The 19,547-nt window shown below is 39.1% G+C and overlaps 1 protein-coding gene across 6 annotated transcripts in view; it reads right to left on the bottom strand.

Moving 5' to 3' along the window:
- The window catches only part of LOC105497462 (ADAMTS like 3), a 434,450-nt gene that overhangs the window by 17,369 nt on the left and 397,534 nt on the right, over positions 1-19,547 (bottom strand). For all 6 annotated transcript variants that reach the window (XM_024797843.2, XM_071100796.1, XM_071100797.1 and 3 more), the window contains exons 24-27: positions 14,111-14,293; positions 12,332-12,448; positions 7,308-7,491; positions 3,683-3,881 (exon numbers count right to left, since the gene is read on the bottom strand). In XM_024797843.2, the coding sequence (XP_024653611.2) occupies positions 3,683-3,881; positions 7,308-7,491; positions 12,332-12,448; positions 14,111-14,293 (683 nt within the window). The remainder of the gene's footprint in view (positions 1-3,682; positions 3,882-7,307; positions 7,492-12,331; positions 12,449-14,110; positions 14,294-19,547) is intronic.

Raw genomic sequence — 19,547 nt, 5'->3', positions numbered from 1 at the left:
CACCTCAGCCTGGACTTCATTGTCCATATCACTATCAGCATTTTGGTCAAAACCCTTCAACAGGTCTCTAGGAAGTTCCAAACTTTCCCAAATCTTCCTGTCTTCTTCTGAGCCCTCCAAACTGTTCCAATCTGTGCCTGTTATCCTGTTCCAAAATCACTTCCACATTTTTGGGTATCTTTATAGCAGCACTCCTCTCTCTGCTGTACCAATTTACTACATTAGTTCATTTTTACACTTCTATAAAGAAATACTTGAGACTGGGTAATTTACAAAGGAAAGAGGTTTAATTGACTCACATTTCTGCGTGGCTGAGGTCTCAGGAAACTTAAAATCATGATGGAAGGCAAAAAGGAAGCAAGGAACTGTCTTCACAAGGCATCAGGAAGGAGAAGAGCCAAAGGGGAAAAAGCCCCTTATAAAATCATCAGATCTTGTGAGAACTCACTCACTATCATGAGAACAGCATGGGGAAACTACCCCCATGATTCAGTTACCTCCACCTGGTGTCTCCCTTGACATGTGGGGATTTTGAGGATTATGGGGATTATAATTCAAGATGAGATCTGGGTGGGGACACAAAGCCTAACCATATCACCCTCCTTTCTCCCACAAAACTTAGACCACCTCTGGGGAGAAGGAAAAAAGGACAGGGCAAATCTTGAATCAATTGGGCTTAAGTCTGGAAATGACTATGCTTAAAACCATAAATGTCTGCCAAGTTTGGGTTTTTCTACTGTGAGCAAAAATGACTTGTGTTCTAAGGTGAGTTCAATTACAGGAAAAAATTAAAATTTTGACATTCAGTTCTTACAATTTTTACTTATTTACAATAATACCTATTAATTTGTCCTTATAATTTCTTTTATGCTTAAAAAGGTCTTTCCTGTCATGATAGTTCTACTTGCATTTACTTACTTATACACTTAGCTCTTTATTCAAGTTAGAATTTATTTTGGTGTATGTTCTGAGTCTGTGCTCAGAACTTGCATTTACTTACTTTCTTAGCTCTTTAATCAAGTTAGAATTCATTTTGGTGTATGTTCTGAGTCTGTGCTCTGATTTTAATTATTTTTCTTACATTAGCTAGCCAATTTCTCTTATACTGCCTTTTTTTCTTTTTTTGGCTAACCACTTTATTGAGATACAATTTACAAACCATACAATTTGCCATCGAATGTTAATGGAATTTACAGTTGTATAACCTTTACCGTAATCAGTTTCAGAACATGATCATCATCCCCAAAAGAAACTCCATACCTTTAACAGTCACTCCTAATTCCTCTGATTGCCTCTTTCCCTAGGCCTCAGCAACCATTAGTCTACTTTTTGTCTCTAAAAGTTTCCCTGTTCTGGACACTTTGTATAAATGGTACCATGCAGAGTGGTCCTTTGCATCTGTCTTCCTTCAATTACTGTAATGTTTTCAAGGTTTAGCCCTATTGTAGCATATATCAGTACTTCATTCCTTTTGATAGTCAAATATTCAATTGTGCAAGCGTACCACAGCTTATCACCTCACCAATTGTTTCCTTTTTTTTATTGTTATGGGGTAATGTTATTTGGGTTGTTTCCACTTAATGACATTGTGGTTATTATTAATTCTTCAACAAATATTCATGTACAAGTTTTTGTGTGGACATATGTTCCATTTCTTATTTGTATTTTTTGGCCCTAGGATATAGATCCTGAATGTTTCATTTCTTTTGGATACATATGTAGGGGTGGAATTTCTGGGTCACATAGTAGATCTAATCTAACATTTTGAGGAACTGCCAGGGTGTTTTCCAAAGTGTCTGTACCATTTTACATTCCCATCAGCAGCATGAAGCTTCCAATTTCTCCACGTCCTCACTGACATTTGTCACTATCGCTTTTTGACTAATGCCATCCCAGTGAGCCTAAAATTGTATCTTATTGTGGTTTTGATTTGCATTTTTTAATGACTAATGTAAAGCATCTCTTCGTGTCCTTATTGGCCATTTGTATATCTTGCTGATAGTTTGTGTTTTTATTATTGAGTTGTAAGTATTCTTTACATATTTTAGAGATAAGCTCCTTTTTGATATACAGTTTTTAATCATTTTCTCCCATTCTATGGGTTGTCTGTTTACTTTCTTGATGGTGCCCTTTGCAGCACAAAAGTTTTTAATTTTGATGCAATCCAATTTACCTATTTTTGTTTTTGTTGCTTATGCTTTTGTTGTTATATCTAAGAAGCCATTTCCTAATCCAAGCCATGAAAATTTACACCTATGTTTTCTTCCAATAGTTTCATAGTTTGAGCTCTTAAATTTAGCTCTCTGATTCATTTTAAGTTATTTTTTTGTATGTGGTGTAAAGGGTCCAACTTCCTTTTTTGGAAGTTGTTCTGCATTCTTGTTTAAAAGACTATTCTTCCCCCATTGAATGGTTTCTCAACCTTACAGAAAATCAATTTATATATATATACACACACACACACATATATTGATATAAACATATATATATATATATATATGAGTTTATCTCTGGACTCAATTTCATTGATCTATATGTCCATCCTATGTCAGTACCATACTATCCTGATTACTGTAGCTTTTTGGTAAGTTTTCAAGTCAGGAAGTCTGATTCCTGCAACTTTGTTCCTTTTCAAATTTGTTTTGGTTATTCAGTCTCTTCTATTTCCACATGAATTTTAGGATCAGTTTGTCAACTTCTGTGAAGAAACCAGATGAAATTTTGATAGAAATCACATTGAATTTGTAGATAAATTTCAGGAGCATTGTGTTACTAGTAATAATAAGTCTTACAGTGTTCCATTTATTTAGATCTTCTTTAGTTTCTTTGAAAAATATTTTGTAGTTTTATATCTTCTATTTTTAAAACAATGTTTTCTCCTATGATTAACTGCCTTTAAATGTTAAAGTCAATCTGGTCCGTTTCTGTGCTCTGATTATACAATATAAACTGTGTCTCTTCTGCACTTATGCTGTACTATTTTACTTATGACAGTTTTGCATCATGCTGTGACATAGGATGAGGAAAGTCTCTCTATACCTCCAAAACTTTTTTAAAATAAAAATTTATTGTCTTTATTGTCATATTATCTTCCATGTGAATGTCAGAATTCTCTTTAATTCCACAAAAAAAGTTCTACTGCGATGTTAATTGGAATTGTATTACATGCATAAATTCATTTAAAGAAATCGACGTCTTCGTAGTACTGAGATTTTCCATTCAGGAGTATAATAAGTTTTTTATTTGTTCAACTTTATGTGTTTCAATAATGTGTTACATTTTTATTTATGGATTCCTACACATTAAACATTTTCCTAAGTATTTTTATTATAACATTATTAAAGGTGGCATTTGGGATGAGGATTCTGAGACTTGTGTAGATCCCACTAATGTTCCCCTTCTCATTTTCCTGAAGGCTGCTTTTATTCTTACTGCCCTAAACTGGTCTACACCTTGGAGCTTCTGTTATGGCATCATTGCATTCAAAGAACCCAAACTTGGTTCACTTTTGTACTGGAAGACAGAGATACTATGATTTCTAAATGTAAACCTTGAGGTCAAAGACATACATTTATTTCAGAGACCGATCAGATTCCTGCCCCCCTGCCCCAAAAGTAGTTTATTGGAAACAAGGTGATTATTCTAGATAGTGCTGTCCACATACTAGATGTGTTAGCTTTACCTGGTTCCCTGGTTCCCACTGAACACACGGATGACCAAAACATGGTTTTCTTCCCAGAGGCCTGTCTTTAGGGGCACACGCTCTTGGAGACACCACCTGCACAGTTCCATTGGCTTTTGTCTGCTTGCACATCACCTGCCGACTGTGGTATCCTTCACCGCAAGATACAGAGCACTGTGACCACATGCTTGTGAACCACCTAGGAATAAAAACTACAGGACTTTAGTAAGGACTGGTATGCCAGACCTTAGAGGGGTGTCTCATCAAAGGAAAAAGCTGATCCCAGCACCATGGCTGTCTTAGGCTGTCACATGTCTGTATGGGCATGGGAAGCAGCATAGATGACTCCCAGCCTTTTTCTCAGACCTTCTTTAACTCGGGTGCAACAGTGTCATCACATAGAGATGACTACTATAGGAATGGGGTACAGCTGTCTTCAGGTTTATGAAGAGCTGTTACTTGTGTGGCCCTAGAGGTTGTAAGGCTGGGGCAAATTTAGGAGGAAATTTCAAAAATGTGGAGTTCAATTCACTGAAACTAAAATGAAGAAAATATATTTCCAGCATCTAAGTGTTGTTCACCCTGCAAGATACTTACATGTTAGCTTGTATAATTCTCATGTTATTCTCATTCTTGTAGAAAAGAAACTGATGTCCACTGAATTGAATAACTTAGCTATAACCACATGACTAACCTGCCACCACAGCTGGGATTGAATTCTAGATTTACCTGACTCTAAAGTTCATGCTTTAATGATTATAGGAGACTGAACTTGGAGCTGGACACCTCTGAGATATTGAGTGCTTTGTCTGTTGGGACAAAGATGTTGTTGGGAGACTGCAGAGCAGGGGTTTCTAACCTGATGTCCATGGTTATCCAAGGAAACCACATACTTGGATGGAAAAAGAAATACATTTTTATTGTCACTAAACTCTAATTGAAATTTAATATTTCCTTCAATTATAGAAACATAGGCCACAAGTACAGTAGCATTAATAGTACCTGTGATTTTGTTACCATTAGAAATAATTAGAAATAATAGATATTTACACATTACAATTATCATAGGTATCTCAAAATATAATTTATACTCATCATCATATTAAAATTAAAGCACAACTATATCTTATTTTTTGTGTTAATAGAGAAGCAAAGCTATATCAGATCTTTTTTGTTTGTTTGTTTGAGATGGAGTTTCGCTCTGTCGCCCAGGCTGGAGTGCAGTGATGCGATCTTGGCTCACTGCAACCTTTGCCTCCTGGGTTTACGCCATTCTCCTGCCTCAGCCTCCCGAGTAGCTGGGACTACAGGCGCCCGCCACCTCGCCTGGCTGATTTTTTTTTTTTTTTGTATTTTTAGTAGAGACGGGGTTTCACCATGTTAGCCAGTATGGTCTCGATCTCCTGACCTCGTGATCTGCCTGCCTCGGCCTCCCAAAGTGCTGAGATTACAGGCGTGAGCCACTGCGCCCAGCCACTGAAATATTTTTAAAGATCTGATATATCGCCAGGCATGGTGGCTCACGCCTGTAATCCCAGCACTTTGGGAGGCTGAGGAGGGTATCCACAGGCTTCTCCACACCACCAGAGGGAGGTATGGCACGGAAATGGTGAGGAGCCTTGCTGTAGCGGGATCTGGGATTAGATGATCTCTATGGTCTCTTCTAGGTATGAAAGTGTGCAACTGTTTATTCTAGGAGTGTGCAAAGACTTTAGAATATTTGAGAAACAAGACTGCTGACAAACTTCCCAATGTGGATTCTCTCCATGTTTTGAAAATCAAGAAATGCCATAAAACAGCTTTCTCAATCAGGTTACTCCAAGTTACTGAAGCATGAGTTTGCTGCTTTCTGAGGGATGACCTTAGCATGAGATCTTCCTTTTGAGAATTACAAAGAGTACTGGAAGACCTATCAGTTAGGGTGCCTGCAATATTGATAGCCCTCCTAAGAATATGTCCCAAGGCACCCATTTTGCTTTACACTGTGACCCTGCCTCCCAGTCTCCTCCAAGGCACAGGTGACTGGATCTAGTGTGGATATCTGCCCAAGGGTAGTGAGCTGTATAATATTAAACATTCCTCCAGTTTCTCTCAGTAAAATGATAGTATCTTCCTCACTGGTTTGTACTTAACAAATGCTTCTTTATTTGTTAATTTTTTTTTTTTTACTGTGGATTTTGGTACTATTTGGTCAACTATCTGCTAGGGACTGTGTTGTAATCATTCATTGATTGATTTCATCGATATTTACAGGGAATATATGATGAGCAGACATTATGCCAAGTGCTAGGAATAAATTGTTGAGCAAAACATCTGTGGATTTACTCCCCATAGGATTTACGGTCTAGTGGGAGAGCAAGTCAGACAACTGTGGTAAGAATTATGAAGAATGATAAGGAAGTATAAAAATCATATAGCATAAGGCTGATTTACTTTGGAGGGCTAAGCTCAGGGATGGTTTCCCTGAACATGTATTGAGGTGTATATAGATGAACAGAAATGATTAAGTGAAGAGAGAGGGGACAGTGTCCTAGGCAGAGGGAGCAGTATGCACAAAGGCTCTGAGTCAGGAAACAGAATAGCACATCTAAGGGACAAAAAAAAAAAAAAAAAAAAAGACCAGCATGGAAGGAGATCAAATAACCAGTGTGGGAGAGACAAGTGATAAAAGAGACAGCCCAAGGCCCAAATATGAAGGGAGTTCAATTCCTCCACTCATTTACTCAGTCAGTCAGCAAATATCTACTGAGCACCTACTATTGCTAGGCACTATTTCAAACATGAGATAAAAAGATGTACAAGATAGTCACAACCCCAGTGCTGGGAATTTTGGCATTTGTCCTAAGAGAAATGTGAAGGGTTGTAAGCAGAGAACCATCATGATGAATTTGTTTCAAATATCTGTATTCTTAGAGAGTGGACAAAGTACTCCAGGGAGGGAGATGAGAACCAGGAGACTCCTGGAGTAGTCCATGTAAGAAACAATTATGGCGTGGATTTTAGTGGTAACAGTGGAAATGGATAAGAATAGATGGAAGTGAGAGAAAGAGGGGAGTCTAGGATGTAGTCATAAAGATCTGAAATACTGGGGATGGAGTATGTTTGCTGGAGACCATGCATTGGATTTTGTCCATTTAAAAATTACTAATTTGTATCATCTATTGCTTAGAAAGCTTATTAATGGTTTCACCTCCAGAAGTCACATCTAGAGAACTGTGTTTTTAACTAGTGCCTCTGGTGATTCTGGCCCACTGAATTATCACCTAAGTAAACCCAAGAAATTAGCCTCACTAAAGTCTTAAGGAACTGATAGGACTGTGTGTGCAGGAAGTAGATCTGGGTAGTGATTGAAAGCAGGGGCTCTAAACTCAGACTATCGCAGTTTGAATTCTGGTCCTAATAACTGTATGGCCTAGGGGAGTTTCCCCATCTATGAAACAGGAAATTAACAACATCTACCTCCCAGGCCATTGTGATCCATGTAAAGCACTTAGCAGGATGCCTAGTATACAGTAAGTGATAAAAAAAAATTCTTCACTATTGAATTATTATATCCAAATAACTGCACCTTTCAAAACAAACAAAAACTTGGTGTTGGTGAGATACGAAGAGTGACTTCACTTACCTTGCTGGGCAGTCCCGGATGTTACAGGGCTGAAACCCAGCCAGTGGCTTCTGGAGGTGATCACACAAGGCCTCACTCACTTCCTGCCCATTGGCCATCACACACTGAGGTCTCTGAATACGGGCTCCCAAATGACCACAGGTGGCAGAACAATGTGACCAGTTACCAGGCTCCCAAAAAGGCTCTGCAGAAAGAAAACAAAATATCATGACAGCCCCAAAAGGGAAATGATGATGAGCTGGAGAGGACACAGCCAAAAACCACCATGAGATGTTTTTCAGTTCTTTAAGTCTGGTTCTTTAGGTAGCATATGGAGAGACAGCCATCTCATAGTGCAAGGGAGTCCTCTAAATCTTATTTTCCCTCAACTAATGTACTGTAATAACTGGTGAGAATGGCGGCCAGAATGGGGTCCTTGGATCACAGCCTGGAGAGGGACTATCATCAGCCAGCTGGGTCTGCCAGAAAAATCCCAGAGAGAGAGAAGGCACTCTCAGCAGTGGGCTGCCTCCTCAGCATTCTCTAACCACAGCCAACAGGACAAGACAGGAGGGCCTCTCTAGGGGACGCCCTAATGGGTTCAATTTCTCAAAAGTGGATCAGGCAGAGAAACGAAAGATGATTTAGCAGGAGGAACAGGGACTAGGGATTAAGCAGTAAGGTTAAAGATGCATTTGAGTTCTGTTCTTATTTTTCCATTAATGCTTAATCTAAACTTCAGATTGATCCTGTAACTGCATAAACAATTTATCACAGAGACATCTGAAGAGATAAACATAGGAGTTTCCTTTATAAGAGTAGAAGCTGACCACCTCCAGTAATCCCAGCTTTTTAAAAATTTTGGTCCCTATTCCAAACAGCCTTTCCCTTCCCTGCTGACACTCAGCAAAAGATGAGGTAGGACATGATGATGATGGATTTGTGTGTGATCACAGAAGGTGCCAGATTTTCCTGTAATAATTGCAAGTAATTGATAGCTACCAGCTGTGTCCACAGGCTCTCTCACATCTCTCTCACTTGTTTTCAAGTTTTTCCTTCTAATTTTTGAAGTTCGTTTTAAATTGCACATGGCAACATTTGCAAAGCAAAAATGTAAAATACATTTTTAGTTGGACACTCAGGATTACAGTTTATTTAAAAATAATTTTTTCAAAGTAGATATGTTTACTGAGAACCTCCCAGGTGACAGGTACTGAGTTAGACACTTTATAATCAATTTTTCATTTAATTTTCAAGATCATCTTATGAAGTTGATATTTTTATTTGCAGAGGCAGAAACTGAATGAAACAAAGTAACTTGCCCAAGGTCTGTCACTTGTTTGCTAGACTGGATCCCAAGTATGTCTGACTGTTACGCCACATTTCACAAAGATACCTTGGCAGTTCAAGGCAGGACATATGCATTTCTTTTAAAATGTGTGTTTTTTTTATTGAGGTATAATTCATATACAATAAAGTGATCAGATCTTAGGTGCGCAGTTTTACAAGGTTTCACAGTTGTAAGCACTTATATAACCATGATCCAAAGCAAGGTATGTAATATTTTCATCATCCCCCTCTTGCCTCTTTCCAATCAATTGCTCTCCCCTCTTAGGCAGCAACTCGTCCATTTCTATCTATACATTAGTTTTACTTACTCTTGAACTTCACATAATACGTACTCTTGTGTATTTGGTTTTATTTTTTTCTTTTTGTTTTTTTGAGATGGAGTCTCACCCTGTCACCCAGGCTAGAGTGCAGTGCCGTGATCTCGGCTCAGTGCAGCCTCTGCCTCCCCAGGTTCAAGCGATTCTCCTGCCTCAGCCTCCTGAGAAGCTGGGATTACAGGTATGCACCACTGCGCCCGGCTAATTTTTGTATTTTCAGTAGAGATAGGGTTTCATCATGTTAGCCAGGATGGTCTCAAATCCCTGACCTCATGACCCACTGGCTTCGACCTCCCAAAGTGCTGGGATTACAGGTGTGAGCCACCACGCCCAGCCTTTGGTTTCTTACATTGCTTAGCATAATGTTTTTGAGACTCACTTATATCATTGTGCATGTCAGTAGTTCATTTCATTTTCTTCTATTGCTGAATAATGTTCCCATTGTATAAATATACCATAGTTTTTAATCTATTCTCCTGTCAATGACTATTATCAATAAGTTGAACACTCTTGAACAAAGCTTTTTGTGAACACTTTTTTAATCAGGTAAATACCTGTGAGTGAAACTGCTAGGTTGAGGGTAGGTGCGTGCTTAACTTTTTTAGGAGCTTTTTCCAAGGTGGTCTAAACATTTTACACACTAAGCAATGCATGAGAGTTTCAGTTGCTTCACATTCTTGCCAATTAATTTGGCATTGTCAGTCTTTTTGTTTTTAGCTACTCTGCTGGGTATGAAATTGTATGTCACTGAGGTTTTAATTTCCATTTCCCTGATGCCATCTATATATCATCTTTTGTGAAGTGTCTGTTCAAGCCTGTTGCCCACTGTGTGTGTGTGTGTAGGGGGTGGGGGTGAGGGATATTCATTGTTAACTTGTAGAAATTCTTTATATATTCTAGATATAAGTTCTTCAGACATATGTTCTGCCAATATTTTTCCCAGTCTATGGCTTATGTATTCATTATTCTTACTGGTGTCTTTGATAAGCAGATCTTTAAAATTTTGATGTAGTCAGTCCAATTTGATAATTTTTTTTTTGTTTTCTACTTAGTGCTTTTTGACACAAATGCATTTGAAAAGCAGATCATGCCATATCACTCCCATATAAGACTCCTCAATGACCTCCCATGGTTTAGGAGTAAACTCTTGAGTCTTTACCTTGGACCTCAAAGCTCTGAACGATTTGGTCCTCAGCCACTCTCCAACCTCATCTCATATCCCTCTCCCTCTCCCTCAACTGTATCCTAGTCACATGAATCTTATTGCCATTCTGAGGCCACATTAACCTTATTCCAATTTTATGGTCTTTGCTTCTTTCTTATTTTTCTGCACAAATGGTTTCACCTCATCCTTCAGGCGTGGGCTCAAATATAACCTCTTAGAAGGCCCATCCTGATTGTCTTCACTAAAGTGGCTTCCTCCCATCACTGTGTATCTCATAGCCCTTACCACTGAGAAATATCTTAAATATTTATTTGTTTACTGGTTTCTTATGCATCCCTCCTACTGGAATGTCAAGACCACAAACATTACCCTGTTCAACACTAGGACAGGGTATGTGAAATATTAGCCATGCAACCAATATTCGTTGAATTAATAAAGGAGTCTCTGAAATGCTAAGCTTAGGATCCTTTGAAGGGCTGGGACATTCCAAAATGTGTATGTGTGTGGTTGTATATTTGGGCATATGTTTGTGTGTGTGTGCGTGTAGGAGGTGGCAGAACAATGCAGGCAGTCCCAATAAACCAAGAGTTTGACTATTCCAAAGGCTTCACCTTCACCAATAGCTTCAGCCTCACACATATCCTTTTTGTTTTTCATTAATTTATTTTAGACAGTTCTTTTGATCTTCATGTCCATGCCACATGCAACACACCATGGTTTCTCTGACTGGAATTTCCTCCTTCCTCTTCCCAGAGCAAACATCATGACCTACATGAAAACTCAGTTGTCTTCTCTAGAGAGAGGTAGGGCCCCTTCCTCAGCGCTACCATTGTACTTTGGTCATCTTTTTATTATGGAACCTGTCACAGTGCTTTACAGTATCTATTAACATGACTGCCTCCCTCTTCAGACTGTGAGCTTCTCAAGGAGGAGGTCATCTCTGCATCCCCAGACCTGGGAAGAGTAAGCACTGGGAAAATATTTGTTGAAAGTCCAATGAATGGATATTTGGGTATACAACAATGTTAGTATTATGTCTAAAAGAGGAGAAGAAATATACAAATACCGTAAGAGAATGATGTCATAAGTAACGTGATGGATTGCTGACTGGCAGCTCAACACTATTTTCCCCTTCTGTGCTCTCTCTTGCATCTCAGGAGGTGAAAGCCTAGAAACTACATGTCTTAAAATCCCTACCTGTAGTTACATTCTGCATTATACACTATGCAAATGAGAGGCACTGCTCAAGATTTAAAAGGTGAAAATGACATGGCCATTATTGTTCCTGTATAATAGACAGAGTACAACATGAGGTTTAAAAGGAGTTTCTTTGTGGCCAGGCGCAGTGGCTCACACCTATAATCCCAGTACTTTGGGAGGCTGAGGCAGGCGGATCACGAGGTCAGGAGATTGAGATCATCCTGGCTAACACGGTGAAATCCTGTCTTCACTAAAAGTACAAAAAATTAGCTGGGTGTGGTGGCAGGCACCTGTAGTCCCAGGTACTTGGGAGGCTGAGGCAGGAGAATAGCGTGAACCCGGGAGGCGGAGCTTGCAATGAGCCGAGATTGTGCCACTGGACTCTAGCCTGGGTGACAGAGCGAGATTCCGTCTCAAAAAAAAAAAAAAAAAAAGGAGTTTCTTTGTGTCCTGCGATTTACCCATATTTGAGCTACAAGGAGCTGAGATGATCAGTAACGGCTTCCTGTGATTCTAGCATTTCTGATTTTCTTAACTCTACCCTTGATCCCTTGGCCTTCTGCAGAGTTTTATAAGCTTGTAATACTTAGATTAGGTTCTCCTGATTAAGCACTGATGCATAACAAAGTTGGTGTGTACGGAAAACTATGTCTTGAAAAAAGAACAATGAAAAAATCAATACTCATAGCAGACTATTAATATCTATTAATATCTACCAAATTGGCAATAGTGTTGAAACTGGAAATCAATATCTATATTATCACAAATAATGGTGCACATTTGAGATACGAGCTCTGTGGGCTTCCTCAGGAGTGGATTTTTCTAAAAAGTGTTTCAATATGGAAAGAATAAGTTGAACCACCGAAGACTGAGGGTCAAGAGAAAGGCTGGCCAATTGCCTAGAAATAATTTTACATATTGCAAAGTGAAAAACACAGATGGTCTTTTAGCTAAATCCTTTTCCTTACACATGCCTCACACATAGCAAATCTGAAAAGGTCAAAATCCCAGACCTTGAGGCAGGGGTTCTCCTGTTGGGTCATTGCTGTTGGTTCTAGTGTTGGTTGCCTGGAGAACGTACTTTTTATGTCCTTGGGGAAATACGATTTTACTCTCTGGCCATCTTCGTTCTGAGAAGAAAAAAAAGTAGCACTTTTTACCAGTTAGGCATTGTCTAATTATTGGTCCAGCTTGGGTGTTCTTAAAGACAGCTACTAGGAAATGAGTCCTCTATAATAATACTGTGCTCCTGGATACTCAAGCTCATGATCACAGGTCTGGAAGGTGTGTGTGAGTATGGATGTGTGGGGTGTTATAGGAGTTTAGTTAGAGTTACTCACTGTGCTAGCATATGGCATCTCTGCATGTTTCCAGGGTTTCTAGCCTAAATTGCAAGATGAAAAAAATGTATTCAACAGAATTCCAAAAGGGACTGGAGGAAGCAGATTGGTTGGATAGAGCTTTGCCTCTCCAAGAGGAATGCTGGGAGCAAGAGAATGGGCATTGTTCCCTAGGCTTGCATGGTGAGGAGTATGGGCTTTTAGGAAGGTTGTGAAGCTTGCGCATAAGAGCAGAGGATGGTGGAGGAATGCTGTGATTTGATCCCTCCATCAAGTTACCAAAGTCATGAGCTGCTTGGTTTGAGGGGATTCCTGCAAGAAGAAGTATGCCAGGTAGGAGTGAGACAAGCATGCAGATTCATGAGTGGAAATGGGCAGAAGAAAGAAACAAGGCTGGGGGTTTCTCAGGGAGCATGGAGAAATCATTCAAGAACCAGACAGGGTTAGCCTAGCCAATCTGTTGCAACTCTTCCATTCCAAGATTTTGGAAGATCACAGAGGCTTTTTGGAAAGAGCCACATGGTGGCACACCACTGCCTTTGTCAGTACTAAGAGTCCATGAAGGGTAGCAGGAAGAGCACCAAAAGAGAAGACTACATATTTGGGCATTAGTCCAAACTCTTTATGATCCCAAGGTTCCTCATAAATATAATGAGATTAAAAAATACCACCCATAACACTGTGCTATCATAAGTATCACAAGAATTAATGTGCATCAAAATGCTTTGTGCATGACAGCTATTCCAACTCCCTGTATTGGCACCCCCCATCTCTTTATATCTCTGGGCTCCTCTAACTGCCCACAAGGAAAGCTATGGAGAAATCTCTTTCATGTTTTCTCCTCTTGGTTTAGCAATGGATTCTACACTCTAATACCAATTCTGCCAACGGTTCAATTTCATTCCTTCATAAAACCATTACTTAACACTAACATCTGGCTGGGGGCGGTGGCTCACGCCTGTAACCCCAGCATTTTGGGAGGCCGAGGCAGGCAGATCACAAGGTCAAGATATTGAGACCATCCTGGCCAACATGGTGAAATCCCATCTCTACTAAAAATACAAAAATTAGCTGGGCATGGTGGTGTGTGCCTGTAGTCCCAGCTACTCTGGAGGCTGAGGCAGGAGAATCACTTGAACCCAGGAGGCAGAGGTTGCAGTGAGCCAAGATTGTGCCACTGCACTCCAGCCTGGCGACAGAGTGAGACTCCATTTAAAAAAAAATCACACACTCACACAAAACACTAACATCTGTGTTAGGTGCTGGGGATACGGGGTGGTAAAATAGGGTGTTAGAATTTAGTGCTCGTTTTTAAGCAGGCAGTGGTAGCAACGGTTAAAACCATCTGATGTCTATCTTGTTCACTCCTCAACTCCAAAATCAACAAAACTGGGGCCTACTTTGTGCATATTATAGGAGGCAGTTAAGGAGCAATAAGAATTTGACACTTACCCAGCAAGTGGAGTACAGATGTTGCCACTGCCTTTCCAAGAGCATTGGTGGCTGTGCAGACGTAGGTTCCTTCATTTTCAAGGGAAACATTCTGCAACAACAGGGATCCATTGAAAAGCAAGGAAACATTGCCACTCAGAGATCCTCCTCTCTTCAACCAAGTTATATTAGGCTGAGGGACACCTTTGGAACAAAAACAAATATAACAAAGGCAATTCCTTTAAGAACAGGGCCACAGAACCACTTGACAAATACCATTCACTGTTTTGACCATAAGTCAGCATATGGGTTTAATTATATATAATAGGAAAAATGGCTATTTCTATTTCTATAGCTACTCTATGGCAGGTGGAGGATCCTCTTAAAGCAAAGAGCTTCGGTCTACGGAGCATGTGACTGGTTTACACATGTAAGTTATGGAATGGAAGCCAAGGAGAGTGAGATTGCTCTGTATTGGGAAGGGAGAGAATTTTGAAGGTGGGTAGGGTAGTGGGAGTGTGGTTGGAACGAAGGAGTTGGTGAAGCTGGAGGAATGTGGAGGCAGAGACAGAGTGAGAAATTCCCAAGGGTTGGTTGTCACAAGGAAGTCTTTGGAAAACATAAATATCTCCTAGAGGTCTTTAAGTTGTTTGCTGTTCATATGCAATGAAACATTCCTCCCTCAGGAAGAATATATAACATCCAGGGAAACAGAGTTCATTAATTCTTTGTAAAAGAGGATAACTTCAAGGAGCAAAAGTAAGTGCTGAGTTTCAATTCTGGGTCAATGCAGTGAGATGCAGGGACTGTAAGCAACCTTGCAGGAGCCTGGACACAGAGGGGAACATGAGGAATTGAAAGAACTTCTTTTCCCAAGTCTTAAGAAGTCTTAGCATTTTGCTGGGCTGTGGAATTTAAGATTCAGAGGAACTGAGAAATTTCATTTGGTTCTTCTTCTTTTCTTTCTTTTTCTTTCTTTCTTTCTCTCTCTTTCTTTTTTTTTTTTTTTTTTTTTTGAGATGGAGGCTCCCTCTGTCACCTAGGCTAGAATGCAGTGGCACAATCTTGGCTCACTGCAACCTCCTGGGCTCAAGCGACCCTCTCTTCCTCAGCCTCCAAGTAGCTGGGACTACAGGTGCAAGCCATCATACCCAGCTAGTTTCTGTAATTTTTGTAAAGACAGGATTTCACCATATTCCCCAGGGTGGTCTCGAACTCCTGTGCTCAAGCGATCCCCCACCTCAGCCTCCCACTGCACCTGACTTCATCTGGTTCTTAAGAGCTGGAATAGCTTCAGATGATGCCAAGATTGCTCTGGGACAACTGTTTTGGGGGATGTTTTCTCCTCTTGCAGTGCTCTGGCTAGTGAGAATGGAGAAGAAATGGCATGGTTTTCTGACTTAAAAAAAAAAGATGCCACCACTATTGTCAGGACATGTGCAACACACCTTACAGTAGGCAAAATGCATGCTCCATGAACATGGTGACACTTGAATTCTCAGAGTTATTCCTATTTCTTGGGAGGCAGTCATTGACAGCTGTATCTCACAATTGAGGAACCTGGTAAGCCTTTTGACTTCAGGTCCAGTTCTGTCCATTACATCAAGCTGAATATTCAAGTCTCTTAAGGAAGTCATTGTGTGGCTTTAGAGGAAACTGATGATCTAGAAATGCTTAAATTTACTTGTAGAAACCCAAGACTGATATTGGCACTGAGGTATTGCTTGAAAACTCAAGGTGAAAAAAACACTAAATTTCTATTCAAAGAGGAGGTGGAAATGCATAGGGGAAAGAGCACTATCTTGGCTGGGTTGAGGTGAGGCTTTGTTCTCATTCTCAATAGTTATTAGTTCCGTAGCCTTGGACAAAGCACTTTAGATTTCAACTGTGGCATCTGTGAAAGGAATCTGAAAGAAGAGTAGGAACTTCATTATGTTCAGATATACTATTTGAAGTTTTAAAAATTGGAGACTAAGATGGTTGCCCTTGGGACTTTTTGTCCTTAATCCTGTGGCTTTGTATGATTCAAGTATGGTAGGCAGAATTCTAAAGACATTGCCGCAAGATTATCATCCTTTGGTTACTCAATAAATATCAATCTAGGCACTGGTGTGAAAGGAATTTGCAGGTGTAATTAAGGTTACTAATCAGCCAGCCACAAAATGGGGAGATATCTGGGTGGGCCCATTGTAATTCTGTAAGTCCTTAAAATCAGAAGAGAAGGACAGAAGCTATCAGGGACATATGGAGAAAGAGAAAGTAGGAGAGATGAGGCAGAGGAGGAATTCAGAGAGATTCAAAGTGTGAGAGCAACATCACCCACCACTGCTAGTTTTAAAGATAAAATGTTCCTGAGCTGGGGCGTGTAGGTGGCCTCTAAAAGCTGAGAGTGGCCTTCAGCTGACAGCTATCAAGCAAATGGGGACTTCAGTTCTAAAATAATAAGGGATTCAGCCAATAACCTGTAGAAGCTTGGAAGCAGATTTATTCCCAGAGCCTCCAGAAAGGAATGCAGCCATGCAACCACCTTGGTCTTGGCCTTAGATACTCTAAGTGGAACATTGAGTTCAGCTATTCTGTGCCAAGATAACCTACACTACATCGGTGAGATGATATATGGGTATTGTTTTAAGCCTCTAAGTTTGTGTTAATTTGTTACAGCAGCAATAGAAAACTAATACACTGAGAGATTTGTTTTAAATTTTGTTATAAAAACTAGGCTGGCCCTAAATAGCAGAAGGGATGCTAATCACATGTGCATATATCTTTTTCGTATTTTCTTCTACACATATATGCATACAGAAAGTTTAAGCTTTCGAAAGGTCACAGCTATTAAACATTGGATCTGAGATTTATACCAGTAAAATTTGATTCAGAACCTTTCTTAACCACAATATAGGTAGATGTTATACATTTCTTAATATATTTATTCCTATGCACATTATAGTTTTTTGTTGTTGCAGTAAACAAGATTTTTAAAAATGTATTTTGTAGTTGTTTATTGCCAACACTTAGGAAAGCTATACACATCTGCATATTTACCTTGTTTCTAGTCATCTTACTGAATTTTATTATTATTTTGAATAGTTTTTCTAATTGATTTTCTTATCTTTTTTAAGGTAAATAATTATATCATTTGCACATAATGACAATTTCCTCTTCCATTCCAATATGTATACTTCTGATTTCTTTTTCTTGTCTTATTGTATTAGTAAGTGTCTCCAGAACGATGCTGAATAATAACCACTATAGCAGGTACGTAAGACTGAATATTTGTGTCCCTCCCCACCCCCATCTTGATCTTGGACCTCCTTCAACATGAAAAGCTTAATCTTGGACTTCCCATCCTCCAGAACTGCGAGAAATAAATTTTCTGTTGTTTATAAGCCACTCAATCTGTAGCATTTTTCTTATAGCAGCCCCAGTGGTCTAAGACAGCAGGTATATTTGTCTTGTTTCCAACTTTAATGGAAATATTACTAATGTTTCTTTCTTAAGCATGATACTTTTTTTTGGCACACAAATTTCCTTCTATTTCTAGCCTACAAGAAAATTCTTTGAGGTTAACATTTAATTTGCTTAAAGTAAATCATTTAAAGCTATTAATTTTATTCTGAGTACAGCTTTGGCTATGTATCTTATGTTTTGCAATGCAATACAACTATTGCCATTATTTCATTCACTTGAAAAATGTGTATTTGAGTGCTTATTCTATAGGAGACTCTGTGGCAATGCTAAGGATATAATGATGAACTAAGTTCCTCACGGACCTTAATCTAGAGTGGGCCCATGCATCAAAAAAGCCAACTGCAATACAAAGAGATAAGAGGATAAGCGCATGCAATAAAGGTAAAATACTGGATGCCACTGGAGCACAGAAGCTGTACCTCATGTAGACTGGAGAGAAAAATAGGGAAGATACCTGCAAGGAGGAACATATTGTGCAGATGTGGGAAAGCATGGGAACAGGAGCAGAAGTCAGACTTTTCATGGTATAGTGTCTTGTTTTTTGATTGAATGTATTATCTGCATCACCTATCCCCAACTTTTAAAAAGTTAATAATAGAGCCCAGAAACATGTCTTTGATTTAACTTCTTGTTAAATTTTCTCTTGGGTTCCCTTTTAGCTCTAAGATATGTGTGAGATCAATTCATTCATTCATCCATCTACTCTTTCATATATTATTTAATTCACTCTTATTATTCGCTCTCTTTTATAGCATTATTACTGCATTAATCTCAGTTCTCCTCAGTAGATCATGAGTACAGGCCTGCCAAAGATTAGATGTGTGAATGTTTGTTGAATGCATAAATGAATAAACTAGGGAATGCATTTACTAGAAGAAAACCGTATTCTATCCCAAAGATACATCAGCATGACTTTTTTGGTTACTCGTGCCAAAGCTCTCTCCCAAGTAGCAAAGATAATAAAGCACTGACTGTATGGTAAAATCCTCAGAAACTCAGATACTATTATTTTGGAATCTATGGTAATTTAGAGAAGGGTTATATTAGTTAGAAAGAGAAAAAATCTTACTTCACTGGCCTCCACAACATATACACAATTGTTAATATGAGTATAAATCAATATTTATAAATTAAAGTGGTTTCCTTTAAGGCCCTAAGTAATTCTCGCTTAAATGACTGAACATTTTTAAAAGCCATTCATAGACTTGAAAGCATTTTACAATTCAGGGATGTTTATTAATTCAGACTTGCCTCTTACAATTAGTCCAAATTAATGAGTGAGGTTTTCTCAAGACATAAAGCCTCTTACAGTGAAAGACCCTAAACAATTTCAAATACATTGGCTTATTCATTATTCCTCCTCGGTAAGAAGCTTGTAAGCGGTGTTGTCAATTCTACATTGAAACAAGGTTTACCAGAGGCCTTCAGCCAGGTTAAACAAGCTGTGTGGAGATCTCCAGGGAGAGCATTTCCGGCAGAGGGAACAGCAAGCACCTTGGCCCTGAAGCAGGGTTCTTAACCTGGGGACCATGAGCCTCACGTGGATCCATAGATAGGATTCAGGAGTCAGTGACCTTTTCATCAATTCTAGCTGAAATGTAGCACTTCTATCGATTATGAATGTAAGTCACAGACTAAGGTAGCAGTGTCTTTAACTCTCTCAGCAATGGAAGTCACAGATATTTTCGTATCACATTACAAGTGTGACCAGATCTCTCAAAATATTTTTTTATGCCAACACTACTTCAAAAATATGGTAACTATTGTACCCAGTGCTAGATTTTTAATATGATGCATTAATAATGAAGTAAATATATTATTCAATCACATATTTGGCTTATTAATATTTTGATACCTATATTTTGATTATAATTGGTTTTCTTTAAATGCAGTATATTTTGTTTTATACTTTTGAAAATATTATTTCAGAAGTAGTACCACAGGCTTCATCAGACTGGTCCAGGACACATTCCTCCAATTTTGGAGGAAA

The sequence above is a fragment of the Macaca nemestrina genome, chromosome 7 (genome assembly GCF_043159975.1).
Source record: "Macaca nemestrina isolate mMacNem1 chromosome 7, mMacNem.hap1, whole genome shotgun sequence".
NCBI lineage: Eukaryota > Metazoa > Chordata > Mammalia > Primates > Cercopithecidae > Macaca > Macaca nemestrina.
The sequence above is the reverse complement of the archived record's forward strand: the minus strand, read 5'-3'. Positions and strand labels throughout refer to the sequence as shown.